Source organism: Rhinoraja longicauda, chromosome 21 (genome assembly GCF_053455715.1).
Source record: "Rhinoraja longicauda isolate Sanriku21f chromosome 21, sRhiLon1.1, whole genome shotgun sequence".
Lineage (NCBI taxonomy): Eukaryota > Metazoa > Chordata > Chondrichthyes > Rajiformes > Arhynchobatidae > Rhinoraja > Rhinoraja longicauda.
This window is the reverse complement of record NC_135973.1, coordinates 31,282,437-31,305,040: the sequence shown is the minus strand read 5'-3', so window position 1 is coordinate 31,305,040 and position 22,604 is coordinate 31,282,437. Positions and strand designations below refer to the sequence as shown.

General features: G+C 41.9%; 1 protein-coding gene across 3 annotated transcripts in view; it reads left to right on the top strand.

Moving 5' to 3' along the window:
• The window catches only part of cramp1 (cramped chromatin regulator 1), a 62,022-nt gene extending 47,936 nt beyond the window's left edge, over nucleotides 1-14,086 (top strand). For all 3 annotated transcript variants that reach the window (XM_078418235.1, XM_078418236.1, XM_078418234.1), the window contains exons 18-20: nucleotides 4,067-4,231; nucleotides 7,029-7,186; nucleotides 8,300-14,086. In XM_078418235.1, the coding sequence (XP_078274361.1) occupies nucleotides 4,067-4,231; nucleotides 7,029-7,186; nucleotides 8,300-8,452 (476 nt within the window). In that variant the 3' untranslated portion in view covers nucleotides 8,453-14,086. The remainder of the gene's footprint in view (nucleotides 1-4,066; nucleotides 4,232-7,028; nucleotides 7,187-8,299) is intronic.
• Nucleotides 14,087-22,604: the final 8,518 nt, after the last annotated feature.

Sequence of the window (22,604 nt, the reverse complement as noted above, 5' to 3'; positions counted from 1 at the left end):
TTTTATAAAGGTGAAAATTTTAAAATATCTCTATATAAACACCACTGCAGGAATGTTGTAGAATTAGTAGAACAACATTTGCCTGTTGCAAATGCTGGTTAATCTAGTAATGTGACATGATTTCACAGTTTTCAGGACTGAATGATTCGGAATAACCTATTTTTACTAGTATAATATTAACTTGTACTGTTTGGCATCTTGTGCCCTCTTTGTTCATTCACTGTGATCATAGAACATAGAATAGGGAAAGGCACTTTGGCCCACAACATCTTGCTGAGCATGCTGCCAAATGACACTAATCCCTTCTGCCTGCACACGATCCTTATTCCTTCACTACCATCCAAAAGGCTGTTAAACGCTATTGTATCTGCTTCCACCACCATCCCAGGCAACACGTTCCAGACACCTACCACTGGTTTTTTTTAAAAACAAATTGCCCTACACGTCTCCTTTAAACTTCCCTGATTCTCATCTTAAAGTCATACGCTCTTAATATTTGACATTTGCACACTCGGAAAAATATTCTGTTTGTCTACCCTATCTATACCTCTCATAATTTTATAAATTTCTATTCCAGAGAAAACAATGCAAAATTGTCCAACCTCTCCTAGGTAAAACCATCAAATGCAGCAGGTATCCTGATATTTCTTTTCAACACCCTCTCAGAAACCTCCACATTCTTCCGTAATGGGTGAACAGAACTGCACACATTACTCCAAATGTGGTTCAACAAAGTTTTATAAAGCTGCAACATGACTTCCTGAGTCTTGCACTCAATACCCTGACTAATGATGGCAAGCTAGCTACTCTAGCTGCTTATGTTGCTACTTTCACGGAGCTGTGGACCTGAACCCCAAGATCCCTCTGTACATCAATACCGTTAATGGACCTGCCTTTAACTCTGCACTTTCCCCACTTCATACCTGATTAAAGTCCACCTGTCATTTCCCCATCCAACTGATATGTATCCTTTGACAGCTTTCTGTGTTGTCTACAAACTTACTAACCAACCAATCTACATTTGCTTCCAAATCGATTTTATATATACCGCAAACAATAGAGGTCCCTGCAAAACACCACTGGTGGCAGACCTCCAGCCATACTAATACCTTTCCACCACTACTCTTCAGCTTCAGTGGTAAGCCAAACTCCAACAGAATCCAAACTACTAAGTCACTGAATCTCATGCATTTTAGTCTTCTGTATCAGCCTATCACGGGGGACTTTGTCTAATGCCTTGCCAAAAGGAATAAGGATTCAAATTTATAAGACGTGACCTGCTTTGGACAAAATCATATTGACATAATTATAATTTGCTTCCAAATGCAAAAATCGTTCCTAATAGCGTCCCTGCTGCTTATGTGAGGCTCACTAGCCTATAATTTCCTGGATCACCACTCTCTGACTAGTGGAATTCCTCCTCATCTTCATTCTCTGTCTTCTGGTCCTCCTAATTGCCTGCTTGAGTTCTTTCCTGTTTTTTTTAAAAAATCCTCAAAGACTCTGTCTGATTTCATCTTCCTCCACAATGCATATACTTTCTATTTCTTTTTGCTCTAATTTAGAACCCCTCTGTTCATCCAAGGTTCCCTTAACTTGCCATTGGTGTTTCCCCCTCCTTATTTTGCCCTCCTCATCCTCCCACCTCCTTACTGGAACATGCCAGTCCGGAACTCTGGTCAGCCGGTCCCCAAATGACTCCCATATCTCAGATATGAACCTGCCCAATAACAACTGTTCTAATTTGATCTCCCTATCTCCTGCCTTATAACCTATGCACTCCCAACTTCGTACTTTTTTTTCATATTCCAGATTTATCTTTATTCAACACTCTCTTAAAACTTAAGGAGTTATGATCACTACTCACAAAATGCTCTTCCTCGGAAATACAATGTCCCATATTGTCCCCCCTCTAATTGGACTATCTACATTTCAAGGAGCCTTTGCATACACTTAACAAATTGTAACCTTATAAAGGTATTTAAAAAAGAATCATGAGGAGGTTAGTTTAGGCTGATTGTCAGTCATTTACCAGGGTAGGGGAGTTTAAAGCGAGAGGGCACAAGTTAATATGAGAGGGGAAACATTTTAAAAGGACCTGAGGGGTAACTTTTCACACACAGTGTGATGTTATATGGAAATAGCTGCCAGAGGAAACTAGAGGCAGGTACAAATACAATGTTGAGAAGGCATTTGTTCAGGTACATAGATAGGAAAGGATTGGAGCGTTATGGACCAAATGCAGGCAAATAGGACAAGCTCAGATAGGTGCCTTGGTCAATATGGATGAGTTGGGTGGAAGGGCCTCTTTCCATGGGGTGTAACTGACTCTCCAGTCTCCTCAGAACTGAAACATTTCATCCCAGGCGACACCTGATGATCTCTGATGATCCGATGATTTATGAAGGGGAAATCATGCTTGACTAATCTTCTGGAATTTTTTGAGGATGTAACAAGTAGAGTGGATAGGGGCGAGCCAGAGGATGTGGTGTATCTGGACTTTCAAAAAGCCTTTGACAAGGTCCTATACAAGAGTTTAGTGTGCAAAATTAAAGCACATGGTATTGGGGGTATTAACATGGATAGAGAACTGGTTGGCAGACTGGAAGCAAAGAGTAGGAATTAACGGGTCCTTTTCAGAATGGCAGGGAGTGACTAGTGGGGTGCCGCAAGGCTCGGTGCTGGGATCCCAGTTATTTACAATATATATTAACGATTTAGACAAGGGAATTAAATGTGACATCTCCAAGTTTGCAGATGACACAAAGCTGGGTGGCAGTGTGAGCTGCGATGAGGATGCTATGAGACTGCAGGGTGACTTGGATAGGTTGGGCGAGTGGGCAGAAGCATGCCAGATGCAGTATAATGTGGATAAATGTGAGGTTATCCACTTTGGTGGCAAGAACAGGAAGGCAGATTATTATCTGAATGGTGTCAGATTAGGAAAAGGGGAGGTGCAACGAGACCTGGGTGTGCTTGTACATCAATCACTGAAAGTAAGCATGCAGGTACAGCAGGCAGTGAAGAAAGCTAATGGAATGTTGGCCTTCATTGTGAGAGGATTTGAGTTTAGGAGCAAGGAGGTCCTCCTGCAGTTGTACAGAGCCCTGGTGAGACCGCACCTGGAGTATTGTGTGCAATTTTGGTCTCCTAATTTGAGGAAGGACATTCTTGCTATTGAGGGAGTGCAGCGTAATTCCCGGGATGGCAGGACTAACATATGATGAAAGAATGGGTCGACTGGGCTTGTATCATCATTGGAATTTAGAATGATGAGAGGAGATCTTATAGAAACATATAAAATTCTTAAAGAATTGGACAGGCTAGATTTAGGAAAAATGTTCCTGATGTTGGGGGAGTCCAGAACCAGGGGTCACAGTTTAAGAATAAGGGGTAGGCCATTTAGGACTGAGATGAGGAAAAACTTTTTCACCCAGAGAGTTGTGAATCTGTGGAATTTTCTGCCACAGAAGGCAGTGGAGGCCAATTCACTGGATGTTTTAAAGATGGAGTTAGATTTAGCTCATGGGGGTTAAAGGAATCATGGGATATGGGGAAAAAGCAGGATTTTAGATGATCAGCCATGATCATATTGAATGGTGGTGCTGGCTCGAAGGGCCGAATGGTCTACTCCTGCACCTATTTTTCTATGTTTCTCTGTTTCCTCAACCACATGATTGATATAGAGCATCAATAATTGGGGTCCTGGTGCACCACACTGTTCACAGCCTCCAAAACCTACAATCAGCTATTTATTCCTATTATTTCCTGTCCATTAACAATCCTCAGACCACATCAGTATACTATGTTCTCTTATTTTGTTTACTATTCTCTCATCAAATAACCTTAAGTCCAAATTCATTGGTACAACAGATTTGACCATATTCTTATTCTACAAGTTACAGACACAAAAATAGTTTTTATTAGAGACAATTTTATATCCCCTCTAAACTAGCAATGAGGTACTTGGAATTAGTAATGATATACTTTTGAAGGGTAGTCTCTGTAATGAATTCACTTACCGCAATGATTTCTAAAACAAAATCACTTTCTTTGTTTTAATAAGGTGACGGTTCTTCTCTCTCGCTAACAAAGCTGAATGGTAATGACAACTCTAAGAATCTTCCATCTCCACCAGCCAGTCCTCAACGCAACTGGATTCCCTCTCCTACCCACGATCCACAGTGGTATCCAACTGACTCTGGTGACTCGTCTTTGGGTAGTCTATTGTGTGAGTGCCTCTAATTGTCCTCCTAAAATTTGTCTCGTGTCATTTGCAGCCCCTCAACATATGAAAGTTGTTGCAAGGCCTCAAGCATTTTTTTGATCTATGGATTCATCATAAATGAATTACTTATTTTTCGATTCCCATTCCTTTCCTTGCAATTGGTTTATTATTGTCATGTGTACCGAGGTCCAGTTAAAAGGTTTGTTTTGCATGCTATCCAAACAGATCAGATATACCATACATAGATATAATCAAGTCAAATTCCAGTACAATAGAGCAAAAGGGAAGATTGAGAATGCAGAACATAGTTCTCAGCATTGTAGCTCGTGTGTTCGATAGACAAAGTCCAATGACCTCAATGGGGCTGCATCAAACAGTACCTTAGCTTTTGGAACAACCGTTCATAAGCTTCATAATGGAGGGGAAGAAGCTGTTTCGGTTTGGAGGCACTTCTGTTTGAAGCTTCTGTACCGTTTGCCAGACAGGAGCAGGGGGAAGAAGGAATGACCGGAGTGGGACAAGTCTTTGATTATGTTCATTGCTTTTCCGAGACAGTGTGAAGTGTAAATGGAGTCAATGGTGGGAAGTTTGGTCCGTGAGAGCCAATGAAAAGATTCAAATTCTGTTTTCCTGTAAGCATCTGCATTAGATAGATTTGGTCATTTTGCTCCTTTCCTGATTTTAGTTTAACATCCAAATGTCCTTGATGTAAGTTTTTTTTTAATGACAGTCTGCTATATGCCATCAATGTGCAACAGGACTCAGTTACCTGCCTCTTGAGTCTGACAGTTATCCATTCATGATGCATAGTAGAAACATCCAAAGGGAGGGGAGAAATGGCAATATGACCAAACAGCTAATTAGAGAACAGAGAAAGGTGAAAAACATGCTTTAGTTTAGATTTTGTTTGTCACACCTCACTTTGATATTCCCCAAATTAGATATTAAACTTTAATGATTTTGTGTAAATTTCATATTTCTAGATAAAAAATTGTTAATATTATATTGGTTTTAGAATTTTAAGAAAACATATCTTGGATTGGCTTTGCATATCCAAAAAGTTCCAGGACTTCTCTTCACACAATGAAAGTACTTTGTTGTGCAATGCCTGTTACATAGAAAAAACTGGCAGTTATTTAGTGTAGGAAGAATTCCAAGAACAACATTTAGGTGAAATCAGGTCAATCTGTTTTTGATCGTTAAGAGTGGAATGTTGGCAAACACTCTAAGAACTCCCAATTTTTCTTCAGCTAGTATAGTGGGCAGTTTACTCCCAATCTTGTTGAAGCACGCGATGTTTCTTGTGTCTGAAGAAGGGTCCCGACACAAAACGTTGCCTATCCGTGTTCTCCAGAGATGCTGCCTAACACAGTTTCTCCAGCACTTTGTGTTTCTTGTTTTTGTGAACCAGCATCTGCAGTTTCTTGTCTACAATGGCACTTTTTCTTTTAAATCCTCATACCATTTTCTCTCCAGATATTTTTGCCATCTGTATTTTAAATTACTGTTTGTAGACGAGTCTTCCATCCGCAGATAGTGTTTTCATTTAACTTGATAGCCGCTTAAAATATTTTATGTATTTGGTGATAGCGAACTTTCCAGATGTTAATTCGCTGGTGTCTGCCAAGGCTTTGCCCTTTTGCATCAGGGAAAGCGGTTTCAATTTCTCTTCTTTGAGCACAAAACTCTAAGCTGATTCTCCCACATTACTGGGGTGCCATAACACTGCCACACTGGTTTTCCCACACTGGTAGCACACGCGCACTAGGTTATTTGCCAATATAGGTCAATCACTCAACATTACTGAACAAATGTATCCGGTTGCCATATTGCAGTTTGTTGTAGTTTGCAGAGTGCAACTTGGCAGCTGCAATTCCTCCATCACAGTAGTGACTAAACTTCAAAGTACTTCATTGACTTTAAAGCACTTGGGAAGTTCTGAAAGGAATATAAAGGTTCTATAAAAATTGAGGATAGTGTTTTTCATACCCATTTCCTCCACAGGAATTTTTGTTTTGCAAAGCAGCAGAATAACTAATACAATCAGTCTGCAATCACAGTAGTAATTATTTTGGGTTGAAATCATGAATAGCAGGGGAAGGGTGAAAGTAGTCTACAGACTCTCCAATTATGACCTTGTGATAGATCAGAGTGTAAATTGGGAAATATCAAAGGCATGTTAAAGGAAATTGCAATTATCAAGGGAGGTTTTAATCTACACATTGATCAGACAAACCAAATTGGCAAGGAAATTGTAGAAGAAGAATTTGTGGAATGCTTCAGACATTGCTTTTAGGAACAGTGTATTGAGGAACTATCAGGAATGGGCTGTTTTAGATTTAGTTATACGTAATAATGAAGAATTAATAAGGATTTTTAGGTTAAAGATCTGCTACGGAATAATGACCGCAATACTTCATTAACTTCACGACTAATTCCCATCCTGCGCTCAAATTCACTTGGACCATCTCCGACACCAGAATGAAATATTTCTTGATCTCACCGTCTCCATCACAGGATATAGACAATCAACTAACATCTATTACAAACCTACTGACTGCCACAGCTATCTAGACGACACTTCTTCCCACCCTGCCTCCTGCAAGTTCAGTTTGGTTTATTGTCACGTGCACCGAGATACAGTGAAAAGCTTTTGATACATGCTATCCAGTCAGCGGAAAGACAATACACCAATATACCACCAATACATCTCCCTTGTTGTTGTGCGTGAAATACAAAAGGCTAGCAGGCATGTCCAATAAATAGTGTGTTCAATCATTATGTTTTCAATTGGTTGCAGCAAGCCTAATATCTCCTGAAAAGGGGCGGAAGATGCTGACAACCGGCAATGGAAACAGCAACAGCAATAGCAATAGTAACTCTTTGCTTGGAACAAGCTTGTTAGATGGAAACTCCAGGGATTCTTTTGTTTCCCGCTCACTAGTGGATGTGTCTGAGGTAAGATGGTTGCTGCTTTTTGGAATGGACAATGAATGCTTCGTTTCCATTGAAGCCCATGTTTTTGTTACCAGGTTACTCCTTTATAAATTATTGTTTACATCACTTTACAAATTCTGAAAGAAGAAACCTCATCAAGACTAAATATTAATATATTTACTGTTTTTTAATAAACTTTATAACTACTAGCATGAACAATCATTCTAACTACACCATTTCATTTTAGTGTAGGGGGGGAAGAATTGGTCTTCTCATTTCCTCTTCAATTCTTTCATCTTAAAAAAAATGTGTTACCAACATGATATGGTAGAAACATGATTTTAATTCTGAATTGGCCTCCAGTCCATTGTTAATTCAGGGAGGAAGATTTGAAGTATGCTTTTTTTTTAACAATAGAAACTAACCTGTGCTATCGATGTACTGAAACACTTTAAGGTATTTTTCTTTCCTAGCTGGGCAACTGGCACCACAGTATTTACCTGAAGGAAGCTCTTCACTTTACCTCCTATCTCTGCTGTCAAGAAAAGACAAATGTGTCTGTAGAAGGGTCTCGACCCAAAACGTCGCCCATTCCTTCTCTCCAGAGATGCTGCCTGTCCCGCTCAGTTACTCCAGCTTTTTGTCTACATGGGTTTGAGAAATGTTTTCATGAAGCAAATTTATCTTTGTCAGTGTGTCGGGAATCTTCCGATGGTTGCCAGCAAAAAATACTCACGAAGAGAGAATAACTTGGGCAAAATCTTAAGGGAGAGGGAATTATAAGTTGTCATTAAAGCAGCAGTAGAGTTGCTGCCTTACAGCGAATGCAGCGCCGGAGACTCGGGTTCGATCCTGACTACGGGCGCCGTCTGTATGGAATTTGTACGTTCTCCCCGTGACCTGTGTGGGTTTTCTCCGAGATCTTCGGTTTCCTCCCACACTCCAAAGACGTACAGGTATGTAGGTTAATTGGCTGGGCAAATGTAAAAATTGTCCCTAGGGTGTGTAGGATAGTGTTAATGTGCGGGGATCGCTGGGCGGCGCGGACCCGGTGGGCCGAAGGGCCTGTTTCCGCGCTGTATCTCTAAATCTAAATCTAAAAAAAAAAAATCATCTTTTTGTTTTACTTTCTAGGTTGATTCTCAGCTGGTGTGTATGATGAATGAAAGCAGTGTGGATTATATTGCCCGCTTTAACGACCTTGCTCAAGAGCTCTCGGTAGCTGAGACTTCAAGGAAGGAGATGCTTTTGGACAGTGGCCCTCCGATTGGTGATCTTTCACAATAAGGTCATAATCTGAACAAGGGGTTCATTTAGAATGCTCCCCTTCTTCAGCACCTTGCCAATGAAGCTGCCTGGTTTGGGCATTAACTACTGGAGAGACCATTTGTAAATGACACTGAGAGGTTTGAAAAATGTGCAATACACTTGACAGTACTGCCCTAGTTCAGTATTACATTCATGATAATATTCAGTTGGCAGTAATTGACGCAGCATGGAGCTACAAGAAGCCAAAAGGATCCTGCGATGGGACCGAACACTAGAATGAAATTATTTCCCAATGTCTGAAACTGATGTGAAGATTAATCAGATGTTTGAATTGGGCCACGACTCAGAACTGATCTCAAAAACTAGTGATGTTTTTGTGGTTTGTACCAATTTCTTCCTAGAATAATATAGAATGTTCTGAGTGACTTGTGCAAACCTTTTATACCATATAACACACCCGTTTTTGCTTTCCATTACAACCAAACATCAGTTTTCTCAGTGATTACACGACGTGAAAGTATGTTAAAGGCCATAGCCTACATTGTTATGGGGTGGTTATGTGGGCTACACCATGATGCAAGGAGATCATTAAATAGACAGTAACTTGGGTTGACTGAAGAATGGTCTCTATATTGCAGCATTATGCTATGAAACATCTATCAGATGGACACGTCGGTTATCCTGAGAGTTCCAAGCGAGGTAGATGGTGCTGATTTGGAGCGTGTTGACCAAGCGCAGGGCTTTGTGCATGTGTGAACTGAGAACCAAGCTGTAAGAAATTAATTTTGTGCGGTTTGATATTTTATTGGTTTCTTTGCCTTGGAGTAAGCCACCGATGGTTATGATTTTGCTACACCTCTTCAATACATGCTGCATGCCAGCATTTTTGTACTCTGGTCGTTTGCCTTTCTAGTCAATTGTTTTACAATCATTATTATAGGATCTTCGCTTCTCACCCGTTTTCCATCTTGTATCCTATTACTGGGTATCAGCTTGACAAGTATCAGCCGGTTACCTATCATTAATGACCATTAGGACTAAACCCAAAGCTTGCTACTGAGTAGAGGATAATGCATTTGTTCCATTCAGCATCAGGATTCGAGATGCATCTTCTCAATCTGTGCACTGTTTTAAGTGCACAATGGCTTGTATGCATTCTGTACATTTCAAATGTAAAGGTTTTCTGTAACGAAGACACTTTTGTTGTATTTTACACGGCGTTCAGTAACTATGCTTCAGATTGAAGTTATGATACCACTTTTTCTGCTGATATGAAACAATGACATGTGTTGTGCCTCAAGTGCATTTAAATGTTGCGCAGTTTATCTTTAATCTATCTTGTGATGCTTGGGTTTTCTGTACCCAAGGAATTCACAGAGCTACCACTGAATTTCACAAGCTGCTGTTTTTCTTTTTCTTCATTGTGAAAAACTCCCATCTTTCTGCAAAAAAAAAAAAAATTAGCACCCAAGGGCTTAAATTCTCCTATCAGGCACATGTGTGGATTAGGAACATTGTGCAGTGTAACTGCAGTCAGCAGCATAGTGTCATTCTGATTCAGTAGCAGGCAAAATTCTGTAAAGTGTTTTGCAGATTCAAACTAAAAAATGCATGCTGCAGATTATGTACGTCCTGTACTGTCATTCTGTATCACTGGGTTAGATAGTGCATTGATAGTTTTATCTAGCACATCTAGAAAAACTGTATTCTGATTAATGCAAGCTACATCTAAGCAAATATTTTTTGGAAGGATTGTCTCCCAATCCTGTAATGTGGAATAGTTGTCCAAATATGGCTGTAAGTCAAATCATTGTATCTCTGGGCTTCTGAAGAACAGGAGGAGAAATTACGAAGCTGTTGTATAGCAGTGAGTTGTTGCATTGGGGGCACTACTTGTGCAGATTGCAGTGCAGTAACTGTGGTCTAAGTGTATTCAGTTATTTGTGTTAGATTAATAATTTAAGTAATGTCTACTGTGCTATGACTTTAAAAAAGCAAATTAATTTGAGGATTATGTAAAGCTATGGCCTAAGTAGTCTACAACCTAATACTCATCTGCTACGTATTATTTAACCTTCAAGAACTCCAAAGAATCTAATGCTATTCTGCAATTCACCTTTACATCGTTTGCATATTCTGCTTTAATTCAGATCAAAAGTATTCTGTCCATCAACAAAATGGCATCTTGCAGCATTTCATCTCTTAAAGTTTTGATAAATATTTGCTGCATTATGAAAGGGATTTGTTTAATGTACCTGAAACACAATTTTTTGTTTAAATGTAGCATTAGAACTGTCTTTCGAATTAAGGAAGTTCCAACTTGTATATTTGTTCAGTAATAAAGTCATCTTGCACTTTTGAAGTTGGTGCACTAGGTTTGTCCTGAGGTATAGAGATGCCGTTAATTCTCTGTGGCTGGAGGAATATTCCACTGTAGTCGAGTCTAGTTTCTTGTCATGTGCACAACTAAAGTGGGTACAATGGAAATCATGCGTGCAGCGATATCCCAGGCACATCGGCTCAGGCTAACACACATCACACACAATTACCTGAGGTTTACCCGAGGCGCCATTATTGCTTATCGAAACCTCAGACAATATTGGGGAGGAAAAAAGGACTGTGCAAAAAAAGTTATTTATTTTTCCTGAGTATTCCAGCATAATTTTAAGGAACCGTTTCATTCACATAGGATTCATTAGTGGTGGCAGCCTGTGCTATTCCCCCCCCCCCCCCCCCCCCTTCACCTCCACCTTTATCATTGTATTTTTATTGTAGTCCATCTTTTTTTGCTTTTAGCCTTTTATATTGTTTAACAGTTTATATTGTGTATGATTGTTACTATATTGCTGGTCCCAGACTGTGCAGGGGTAGGGAATAGAAACTAGTTGCTGGGTGTGTTATAATGTTTACACGGTTTGTACAATTCTCGTGTCTCTTCTCTGCATCCGATAAATAGGAAGAAGCTACCAATGATTATTTTTTAATGGAGCAAAAGTAGAATAATTTTCCAAGTAAGACTGAAATACAGATGCCTCCATTTGTTCCTCCAGAATCGAGCCTCGTATCAGAAACGTTCTGAATGCAGAATGAAATGTTTGTCAGAATTCAAAGCTTCGGTACTTTTTGTAAAGCAAACCCAGAAATCTCCAGTTTTACTTGTTTTAATATATTGCTATATTGGTGTTTAATTCATGTGTAACCTTTTATTCTTTCTGCAACAGTGCATAAAATTATAATTTGCATCTTTTCCTTTTTACTAATTCCCTCTAATGTCTGGACTTGGGTTTCAACAAGATTATGAATCCAAGTGTTTCTTTGTTTCAACAACGGCTGTTAAATGTTGCAGGTGAAAGAGATGTATTCAACAGTTGCAGGAAAGTTTTCCATTTTCCCAGTATATTCATCCATCCTTTGAAAAATCTTAGGATCACTGAAATATGTCTAATTTATTGTCCTTGCATGTAAGAAACCATCTCTGGCCATGTAGTCTGCTGTAAGTTTTAAATGCTTTAAGCAGAGGAAGTGGAATTTCATGTTCATCCTAACCTGCCTTCCATGTGTCATGTCACCCTAAATGTGAATATATCTTTATTGCTGTTAGTACTTCCCATTGCTCAACCACACAGTGCCTTTATGTAATCTTTATCAATTGGCACATGAACTTGAACAGACCAATACTGACTTCAACTCTCAAGTGTCTAATGTGGGTTAGCATTCAGTTAGGCCATGCAGTGGACTAATGTTTATCAGCTTGAATCTGATAATGAATGCTCTGTAATCATGAGAGGGAATAGAGAATATTAAATTACTAGTTAACTATGAATAAAGTCATCTGGTGACTGTGCCATAGTTATTGTGGCAGTAATTCTACGGCAAGACATAATCCTGATGCTAACATTTATGTTCATGTTTCTGTTGATGGCTGTACATAACCAAATACCAACAAATCAGATGTAGACTAATTCTTGGACTTGATTGTGCTAAGTGTATACATTTGTGAACTGGGCAGATTAACTGAGGAAGCTTACTAATGAAACCCTGTGCATTTCCCCATCTCTGGGAATGAAGGCCCCATAATGCCAGATGGGCTTTTTGTGAGCCATTTGTTTCAGCTACTGGTCTTGCTTTACATATCTTTCAAATTCTTACAGCAGTTTGCACTTGTGTGATTGTGTGAGTTTTTGAAAGTGCATTTCTATTGAAATTAATTTGGAACAAAACATTTTTTCTTTTTGTACGAGGCAGACTTTTAATTTTGCATTCAGTAGTCCTTAATTTATTAACTGCTTTTTAAATAGTTTTAATCTTGCACTGGAAGGTGAATATATATTTATAAAGTGAATTTAAAACTGATGTGTTATTTGTACAATGTGAACATTGGCAGTTGGTCTATCTCACCCATGATTCCATAGTTTGTACAATTGCTATCGGCTGAAGTTTGGTTTTCACACTGGTTTGCTCCTCGTGTTTTATGAGTGCGAGAACCTACAATGAACTATACATTTTTTTCATAACAGCTGAAAGCAGATTGGCAAATCTTCGCAACATGCCAACATTCTTTCTCTTCTGAAAGTCCGTTAAGGTTGAAAGCTGTTCCAGGCAGTGATTAGTGATGTGTGAGCATTATCTAAAATTTACTGTTACATAACAGTTCAAAAAATATAACCTATACTGGTTGAATTCTTTACATTGTACACCATGCAGTATTATTTTGTATTCATAAGAACAGGAGTAGGCTATTCAATTGTTTTTATACAGCTAGGACCACGTGTATTTCTATCTTCAGAATCCTTATCCTGTGCGCTGGAGAATATGGGGCCTATTTCCAATCATTAGTGACTGAAGCTTTGAATCTTGACACCTTTTTAATTTTTTGTTCACTTTGATACTGTTAGTCGGTGTTACATGTTAGAGGGACACTTCCTATCAGAGCTTTAACTTTCCTTTTTTTTTAAACCTAAAAAGAACAAGGGTTAAGGGTTAAATTAATTTAAATCCTTGTTGGGAATATTTTAAGAAAATGCATAATGCTGGAGCCTGATTTAAGTAATTGACTAAAAGGAATGATTGAATATGACAGAATTAAATTAACATCGCCACAGCATTAATGCTAACCTGATATCCATTCACAATTGTGTTGTGTAAATATATCATCCTTGCATTATTGGGCCCTGTCTCTCTAAAGAAGTGCAATCTTCTACAATGGTAATAAGATGGTTATTGGAACCCATTGTTGAAACAATTCTGTGGAAGTTCAGAAAAACACAAGGGTTTTGAAAAGTTACTGGTGGGGAGGCTCTATGAATTTCTAATTGATGCACTACAATAGATGGCTCTGCTTTGGCTTTGGAGCAGGTTCTGAATGGCTTTTAAGATGTAAATGTTGTACAGAAGCAGAAAAGAAATGTTCATAGCATTGTTTTGATAAAAAGCCATAACAGTTGTAAAGGTTTTCGTCCCCTTTTGAGATGTGAAAACTTTTAAACAGTTCAAAATCCCCTTCCCTGATCTTTGTACCAAATGTGTAAATTATTTTCGACTATTTATTCTGTATGATTTGAGTTTTGTGGTTATTTAATATGCAAAGAAGCTGTTAAACTTTCATGTTGAGTTTTTTTGTTTAACCTGTAGAGCTGTTTTTTTTATTATTCTTGCTGATAAACACATTTTAAATACACTAACTGCGATATTGATTCTTCTGGTTTTCCATTTGGGATGTGTTTTAATTCAAACCTACTTCTTCAGGTTGTGCCCCAGTCTGGTAAATGGAGGAATTTAAGTATTAGATGCTTCAGAAGTCACCATTTGGGGATGAATGGGCATCAGAGGTCTTTGAGTGGGAGAAGAGAATCACAAGTTTGGTGCAGGGTGGTGAGATTGAGGTCACAAATGCTTGTGGGTCAATATTTTTCCCATTTGTGGCAAATGGCAGCTTTATTTCTGAAGGCTCATTTTAGGTTCACTTTCTCTAAAGCTGCTGCACCGGCACCCCTTGATTCCTGAAACAGTGTTTGACTCCAGATTGCAATATGCCTGCTTTAGAAGACAGCGTAATACCTGTATAAAATGGATGCAGTTTACTCCCACATTTTTTTAAAGGGTAATAGAAACAGAAAAATAGCAAGTGCAAGGCATTTGCCCCCTGGAGTATGCTCTGTTATTTGATGCAATTAATGCTGATTCTCCATTAATACTCTCTCCAAAGCTGATATTTTGAAATGGATCATCTTAAATATAATAACCTTCTCTGGTAGAGAATTTTATAGGTTTACTATCCTCTGAATGAAGAAATCTCATCCTAAGGCAGACGTAAATGTCCTACTCTGCATTCTGAGACTGCCATCTGTTGCTTCGGACTAGCCCCCACACCCATCCTTATTGGATCTATTCCTACTAACATGCTGTTTCCATGTATTTCCTTTCTTTGACAAGCCCAAATCTACATCCAATGTTCCAGGCATGGTGTCACCACGATGCTGTGTAATTGTAGTAGGACATCATTGCTCCTGTGCTTGAGATCTCTTGCAATAGAGACCAAATTTTCTGACTGTAAGAGACTTAAATTTGTCTTTGCTAATTCTTTTTTTACATATTTGAAAATGCTATTATGATAAGTTCCTTGCAAGTTAATTCCCATACATTTTGTATTAATTAATCATTAAAATTTCTTTGGCCGAATTAAAATTTGCTCCCAATCCTCAGGCTTGTAACTTTCCCTAGGAAAAAAATTAGCAAATTCATAACTTTTGATAGCCATGGTTGGATTTTTGTGCTATGCAGGAATGTATAACTGCTGTAATTCATGCAGTTTATTCTTTAAGTATTAGCCATTGCCTTTCAAAGAAACTCCTGCTTATCTGTGTGTGCATGCTTCTTTTGACAATTTATTAGACTTGGGACACTAGTTTTGGATTGAATTACTTCACATATGAAAAATTCTATCATTTTATGGTCACTCTTAAATTCCCCACACGAAATTAACTAAGCCCTTAGGGCGCAGCGGTAGAGTTGCTGCCTTACAGCGAATGCAGCGCCGGACACCTGGGTTCAATCCCGACTACGGGTGCTGTCTGCACGGTGTTTGTACGTTCTCCCCGTGACCTGCCTGGGTTTTCTCAGATCTTCCATTTCCTCCCACACTCAAGACATAGGTTTGTAGGTTAATTTGCTTGGTAAATGTTTTTTTTTAAATTGTCCCTAGTGGGCGTAGGATAGTGTTAATTTGCAGGGATCGCTGGTCGGTGTGGGCCGAAGGGCCTGTTTCCACGCTGTATCTCTAAAACTAAAAAGTTGCACTGCACCAGACAGCCTATTCTCTACTTCACACTAAATTGATTTAATTAAAAACTACCCCTTGCCTACTCCAGTAAGTCTGCCGCACCAGAGACAACAAAATATCGGACTCATTTTATGCCAACACCAAGGAGGCATATAACTCAGCACCCCTCCCTCCCCGGGGAGATCTGACCACAACATGATCCATCTCCAGCCTGTGTACAAACCTCTCGTGCACAGGCAACCAGCGGTGACCCGCACAGTTAGAGGATGGTCTGAGGAGACTGAGGAGGTTCTGAGAGACTGTTTCAAAACAACTGTGTGGGAGGAACTCTGATCCCCATGGGGAGGACATTGACAGTCTAACCCAGTGCATCACGGACTATATTAACTTCTGTGTGGAGAACACTGTGCCCACCAGGACTGTACGGTGTTTCTCCAACAACAAACCCTGGGTCAACACTGACATAAAGGATCTCCTTAAGGAGAAAAAGAGGACCTTTAAGTCGGGAAATAAGGAGGAGCTGAAGGCTGTGCAAAAGGAGCTGAGGAAGATCAGAGAGGGGAAGAACAGCTACAGCAAGAAGATGGAGGACCAGCTGCAGAGGAACAACATCTGTGGAGTCTAGAGAGGCCTCAGAACCATCTCCGGGTACAAGGAACCGGACTCCCGGGCTGTGGGGGACCAGAAGTGGGTGGATGATCTGAACCTTTTCTTCAACGGGTTCGATCAGTCACCTACCCCTCCCCCGGTCCAGTCACCCCTGCTGCAGCCCCCCTTGTCTGCACATCCAGTACACTGCCCCACCTCCCCCTCCCCCGGTCCAGTCACCCCTGCTGCAGCCCCCCTTGTCTGCACATCCAGTACACTGCCCCACCTCCCCCTCCCACAGCACTTGGGTCACAGTCACCACCCACTGCTTCTGCTTCTCCTGCCCCAACCCCCCCCACCTCCACCTCCTCCCCCCACACCATCCCACACCCCCTCCTCTCACACCCTTGAGCACCCAGCCCCTGTGCTCCAATCTGTCTTTCTCCACAGACCCGGTGAGAAATGAGCTCAGGAAGATCAATGTGAGGAAGGCGGCTGGTCCGGACGGCATCAGCTCGAAGCTCCTCAAGTCCTGTGCAGACCAGCTGTGTGGGGTAGTGGAGCACGTCTTCAATCTGAGCCTGAAACTGGGGAGAGTTCCACAGCTGTGGAAAACATCCTGCGTGGTACCGGTACCAAAGACGCAGCACCCAAAGGAACTCAACATCTACAGGCCGGTGGCACTGACATCACACCTGATGAAGACACTGGAGCGTCTGGTCCTCGCCCATCTCCGCCCCCTGGTGAGACCATCAATGGATCCGCTGCAGTTCGCCTACCAGACTCGCATCGGGGTGGAGGACACCATCATCTACCTGCGGAACAGAGCTCTCTCACACCTGGAGAGGCCGGATAGCACTGTGGGAACCATGTTTTTTGATTTCTCCAGTGCATTCAACACCATCCAGCTGGGGCTTCTGGAGTGGAGTGCAAGCTGGAGTGCACAGGAATGGATCACCTCCTCACATCTTGGATTCTGGATTACCTCACCAACCGACCACAGTACGTGAGGACAAAGGACCTGGTCTCGGAAAGGGTGGTCTGCAGCACTGGGGTTCCGCAGGGAACAGTGCTAGCGCCATTATTGTTCACCCTGTACACCGCGGACTACAGGCACAGCTCTGCAAACTCCTATCTACAGAAGTTCTCTGACGACTCTGCCATTGTCGGCCTCATCACAGGCGATGATGGCAGGGCGTACAGAGAACTGATCAAGGAGCTTATGGACTGGTGCCAGGGAACCGCCTCCGGATCAATGCGGGGAAAACCAGGGAGATGGTGGTAGATTTCCGCAGGTGCAGCCAGGTCCCCCCGACACCGGTGAACATCCAGGGAATGGACATCGGGAGGGTGGACTCTTATAAGTACCTGGGTGTCTACCTCAACAATAAATTGGACTGGACCGAAAACACCGATGCGCTAAACAAAAAGGGCCAGAGCAGACTTTATCTGCTAAGGAGACTCGGTCCTTTGGAGTGCAGGGGGCACTCCTAAGGACCTTCTACAACACGGTGGTTGCATCGGCCATTTTCTATGGAGTGGTCTGCTGGAGCAGCAGCATCTCAGCGGCGGAGGGGAAGAGACTCGACAAGCTGGTCAGGAAGGCCAGCTCTGTCCTGGGTTGCCCCCTCGACTCAGTGCAGGTGGTGGGAGAGAGGAGGATGGTGGCAAAGCTAACATCGCTGCTGGACAACGACTCCCACCCCATGCAGGACACTGCCACTGCACTGAGTAGCTCCTTCAGTGACAGACTCCTTCACCCCAAGTGTGTGAAGGAGAGATATAGAAGGTCCTTCCTTCCCGCTGCTGTGAGACTGCACAACCAGCACTGCTCCCAGCAGACGAGTCAACAGTAACAGTTAAGAACACACAGAAAACTGATGACAATTTATCCTTGTCTTTACTTTTATTTATGTCTTGCTATCCACTTTGGTGCTGTAAAACTGTAAATTTCCCCGGTGTGGGACAATAAAGGAATATATTGTATTGTATTCATCATCCATAGTATTATTGCTAATTGATTTGATCCGTCGTTGTAGATTAAATTTGGCTAATGACATGCAGTCCATATACCCATCATCCTCAGTGAAAAAGTTGTCCCTCATATTCCTGATAAATATTGCTCCTCTCACTTAAACTTGTGCCTCTGGTCCTTATTCCCCTACCCAGGGTAGAAGACTATGCATTCATCCTATCTACTTTCATGATTTTATACTATATAGGATCATCCCTCAGCCTCCTGCGCCCCAACAAATAAAGCATTAGCCTGCCTATGTTTTCCCCATAGCTCAGGCCTTTGATCTGGTGACATCATCAAGTCTTCTCTGCACTCTTTCCAGCTTAATGACATCCTTCCTGTAGCAGAATTACCACAGTACCCCAAATACGACCTCACCAATGTCTTCTACAACTGTAACATAATGTTCTAACTTCTATTCCATGGCTGAGGAAGGCCAATGGACCCAAAGCCTTCTTTATCGCCCTGTCTACCTGGACACCACTTTTAAGGAACTATGTTTGTACCTGTGCTCCTAGATCCCTCTGTTCTACAACATTCAGCAGGGCACTACCATTCTCTGTGAAGTTCCTGGTTTGACTTCCCAAAATGCAGCACCTCGCATTTATCTGGATTAAACTCCATGAGCCATTCCTCAGCCCATTTGCCCAGCTGCTCAAATCCTGCTGTAAGTTTTGACAACCATCTTTGCTACTTCAGTGTCATCTGCGAACTTACTGATCATGCCTTGTGTGTTCTAATCCAAATCGTTGATATAAACCACAAACACCAATGGGCCCAGCGCCAATCATCAAGGCATACCACAGTTCTGTATCCAGTCAGCTAGCTTTCCCTGGATCCCATGTGATTTAAGCTTCCAGAGCAGCCTGCCATGCATAACCTTAAACGCCTTACTCGTCCATATACATAACGTCCATTGCCTTGCCCGCCAACCTTTTTGGTTACATCAAAATCTCAAGTTAAGACATGATCTCCCACATACAAAACCATGCCAACTGACCCTAATCAGCCCATCTATACAAATGCATAAGTTATAGGAGCAGAATTAGGCCATTAGGACCATCAAGTGTATGCCAACATTCAATCACGGCTGAACTGTCTTTCCCTCTCAACCCCATTCTCCTGGCCTCTCCACATAACCCCTGACACATGTCAAACTCCGCTTCAAAAATAGCCATTGAATTTGCCTCTGCAGCCTCCTGTGGCAATGAATTCCACAGGTTCACCACGCTCTGACTAAAGTAATTCCTCCTCATCTCCTTTCTAAAGGTAAATCCTTTTATTCTGAGGCTGTGGCCTCTGGTCCTAGACTCTCCCACTAGTGGAAACATTTTCTCCACATCCACTCTATGCGGGCCTTTCACTATTTGGTAAGTTTCAATGAAGTCCCACCCCCCCCCCTCATCTAAACTACAGCGAGTACAGGCCCAGGCCCTCAAACGCTCATCATAGGTTAACCCAATCATTCTCGTAAACCTCCTCTGGAGCCTCTCCAGCACATCTTTCCTCAGATAAGGGCCCCAAAACTGCTCACAATACTTTAAATGCGGCCTTACCTGCATCTTATAAAGCATCAGCATTACAAGTCAAGTCAAGTCAAGTCAAGTTTATTTGTCACATACACATACACGATGTGCAGTGAAATGAAAGTGGCAATGCCTGCGGATTGTGCGGGGAAAAAAAGAATTACAGTTACAGCATATAAATTAAAGTTAATACAGAGAAGACAAAATTTAGTCCCTGGAGTTATAAAAGTTAACAGTCCTGATGGCCTGTGGGAAGAAACTCCGTCTCATCCTCTCCGTTTTCACAGCGTGACAGTGGAGGCGTTTGCCTGACCGTAGCATCTGGAACAGTCCGTTGCTGGGGTGGTAGGGGTCCCTCATAATCTTGCTTGGTCTCGATCTACACCTCCTGATGTATAGGTCCTGCAGGGGGGCGAGTGTAGTTCCCATGGTGCGTTCTGCCGAACGCACTACTCTCTGCAGGGCCTTCCTGTCCTGGGCAGAGCTGTTCCCAAACCAGACTGTGATGTTGCCGGACAGGATGCTCTCTACAGCCCCAGAGTATCATATCATATCATATCATATATATACAGCCGGAAACAGGCCTTTTCGGCCCACCAAGTCCGTGCCGCCCAGCGATTCCCGTACATTAACACTATCCTACACCCACTAGGGACAATTTTTACATTTACCCAGCCAATTAACCTACATACCTGTACGTCTTTGGAGTGTGGGAGGAAACCGAAGATCTCGGAGAAAACCCACGCAGGTCACGGGGAGAACGTACAAACTCCTTACAGTGCAGCACCCGTAGTCAGGATCGAACCTGAGTCTCCGGCGCTGCATTCGCTGTAAAGCAGCAACTCTACCGCTGCGCTACCGTGCCGTGCAATGAAGGATCCTCAGAGACACTCTGAATTTCCTCAGCTGTCTAAGGTGGTAAAGGCGCTGCTTTGCCTTACCCACCAGTGCGGCAATGTGCGTTGCCCATGTCAGGTCCTCTTTGATGTGGACTCCCAAGTATTTAAAACTGCTCACCCTATCCACAGTAGACCCATTTATTTCCAGTGGCGTGTACGTCCTTGGATGTTTAGCCCTTCTAAAGTCCACAATCAGCTCCTTAGTTCTTTTGACATCCCTAGTCCTCTCAAAATAAATGCTGGCATTGCATTTGCCTCCCTTACTACCGATTTGACTTGCAAATTAACTTTTTGGGAACCCTGTACCAGCTCTCCTACGTCCCTTTACACCTCCGATTTCTAAATTCTCTTCCCATTTAGACAATAGTCTTCGCCTTTATTCCTACTACAAAAATGCATGACTCCACACTTTGCTACACTATATTCCATCTGCCACTTCTTTGACCACTCTTCTCCCAAACTGTCCAAGTCCTTCTGCAGAGTCCCTGCTTTCTCTACACGACCTGTCCCACCACCTATCATAGTGTCATCTGTAAACTTGGCCATTGTCTTCAATTCCCTCATCCAAACCATTGATATACTTCATGAAGAGTAGCAGCCCCAGCACCGAGCCTTGCCAAACAGTGCTAGTCACTGGCAGCCAACCAGAAACCCCCCCCATTATTGCCACTCTTTGTCTACTGCCATCCAGCTACCCTGCTATCCATGCTAGCATCTTCCCTGTGATACCATGGGCTCTCATCGTTTATAGCAGCCTCATGTGTGGCACCTTATCAGAGGCTTTCTGAAAATCTAAACAACATCCACTGACATTCCTGCTATTTACTTCCTCAAAGAATTCCAACAGGTTCGTCAGGCAAGATCTCCCTTTCACAAAACCCTGCTGACTTCGGCCTATTTTATCATGTATTTCTAAGTACTCATATCTTATCCTTTATAATGGACTCTAAAATCTTACCAACCACTGAAGTCAGGCTAACCAGCCTATAGATTCTACTCTTCTGCTTTGCTCCTTTCTTGAACAGCGGTGCAATATTTGCTATTTTCCATTTGTCTGGAACCACTCCTGGCTCGTGATTCTTGAAAGATCACTACTAATGCCTCTTCAATCTCTCAAGTTACCTGTTTCAGAACCCAGGGGGGGGGTTGTCCATCCAGTCCAGGCGACGTATCCATCTTCAGACCTTTAAGTTTCCCAAGCACCTTCTCATTAGTAATAGCCATGCCACTAACTTCCACCCCGACTCTCTTGAATTTCAGGCACTTTGCTGGTGTCTTCCACTGTGAAGCCTGATGCAAAAAACGTACTCAATTTATCTGCCATTTCTTTATTCGCCATTATCACTTCTCCAGCATCATTTTCCAGTAGTCCACTCCTGGGTCTTTCTCACTCGAAATATCTGAAGAAACTTTAGCTATCCTTTTATATTATTGTAAGAAAATAACTGCAGATGCTGGTACAAATCGAAGGTATTTATTTCACAAAATGCTGGAGTAACTCAACCGGTCGGGCAGCATCTCAGGAGAGAAGGAATGGGTGATGTTTCGGGTCGAGACCCTTCTTCATATTATTGGCTAGCTTACTTTCATATTTCATCGTTTCTCCCTGTATTGCCTTTTTTGGTCACCTTCTGTTGTTTTGTTAAAAGCTTCCCAATCCTCTGGCTTCCCACTAATTGTTGCAATGCTATATGCCTTTGGGTTTTATGCTGTCTTTTACATCCATGGTCACTTCATGCTCCCCGTAGAATCTTTCTTCCTCTTTGGAATGTAAAGATCCTACATCTTCTGAATAATTCCCAGATTCCTGCCACTGCTGTTCCATTGTTTTTCCTGCTAGGGTCCATTTCCAATCAACTTC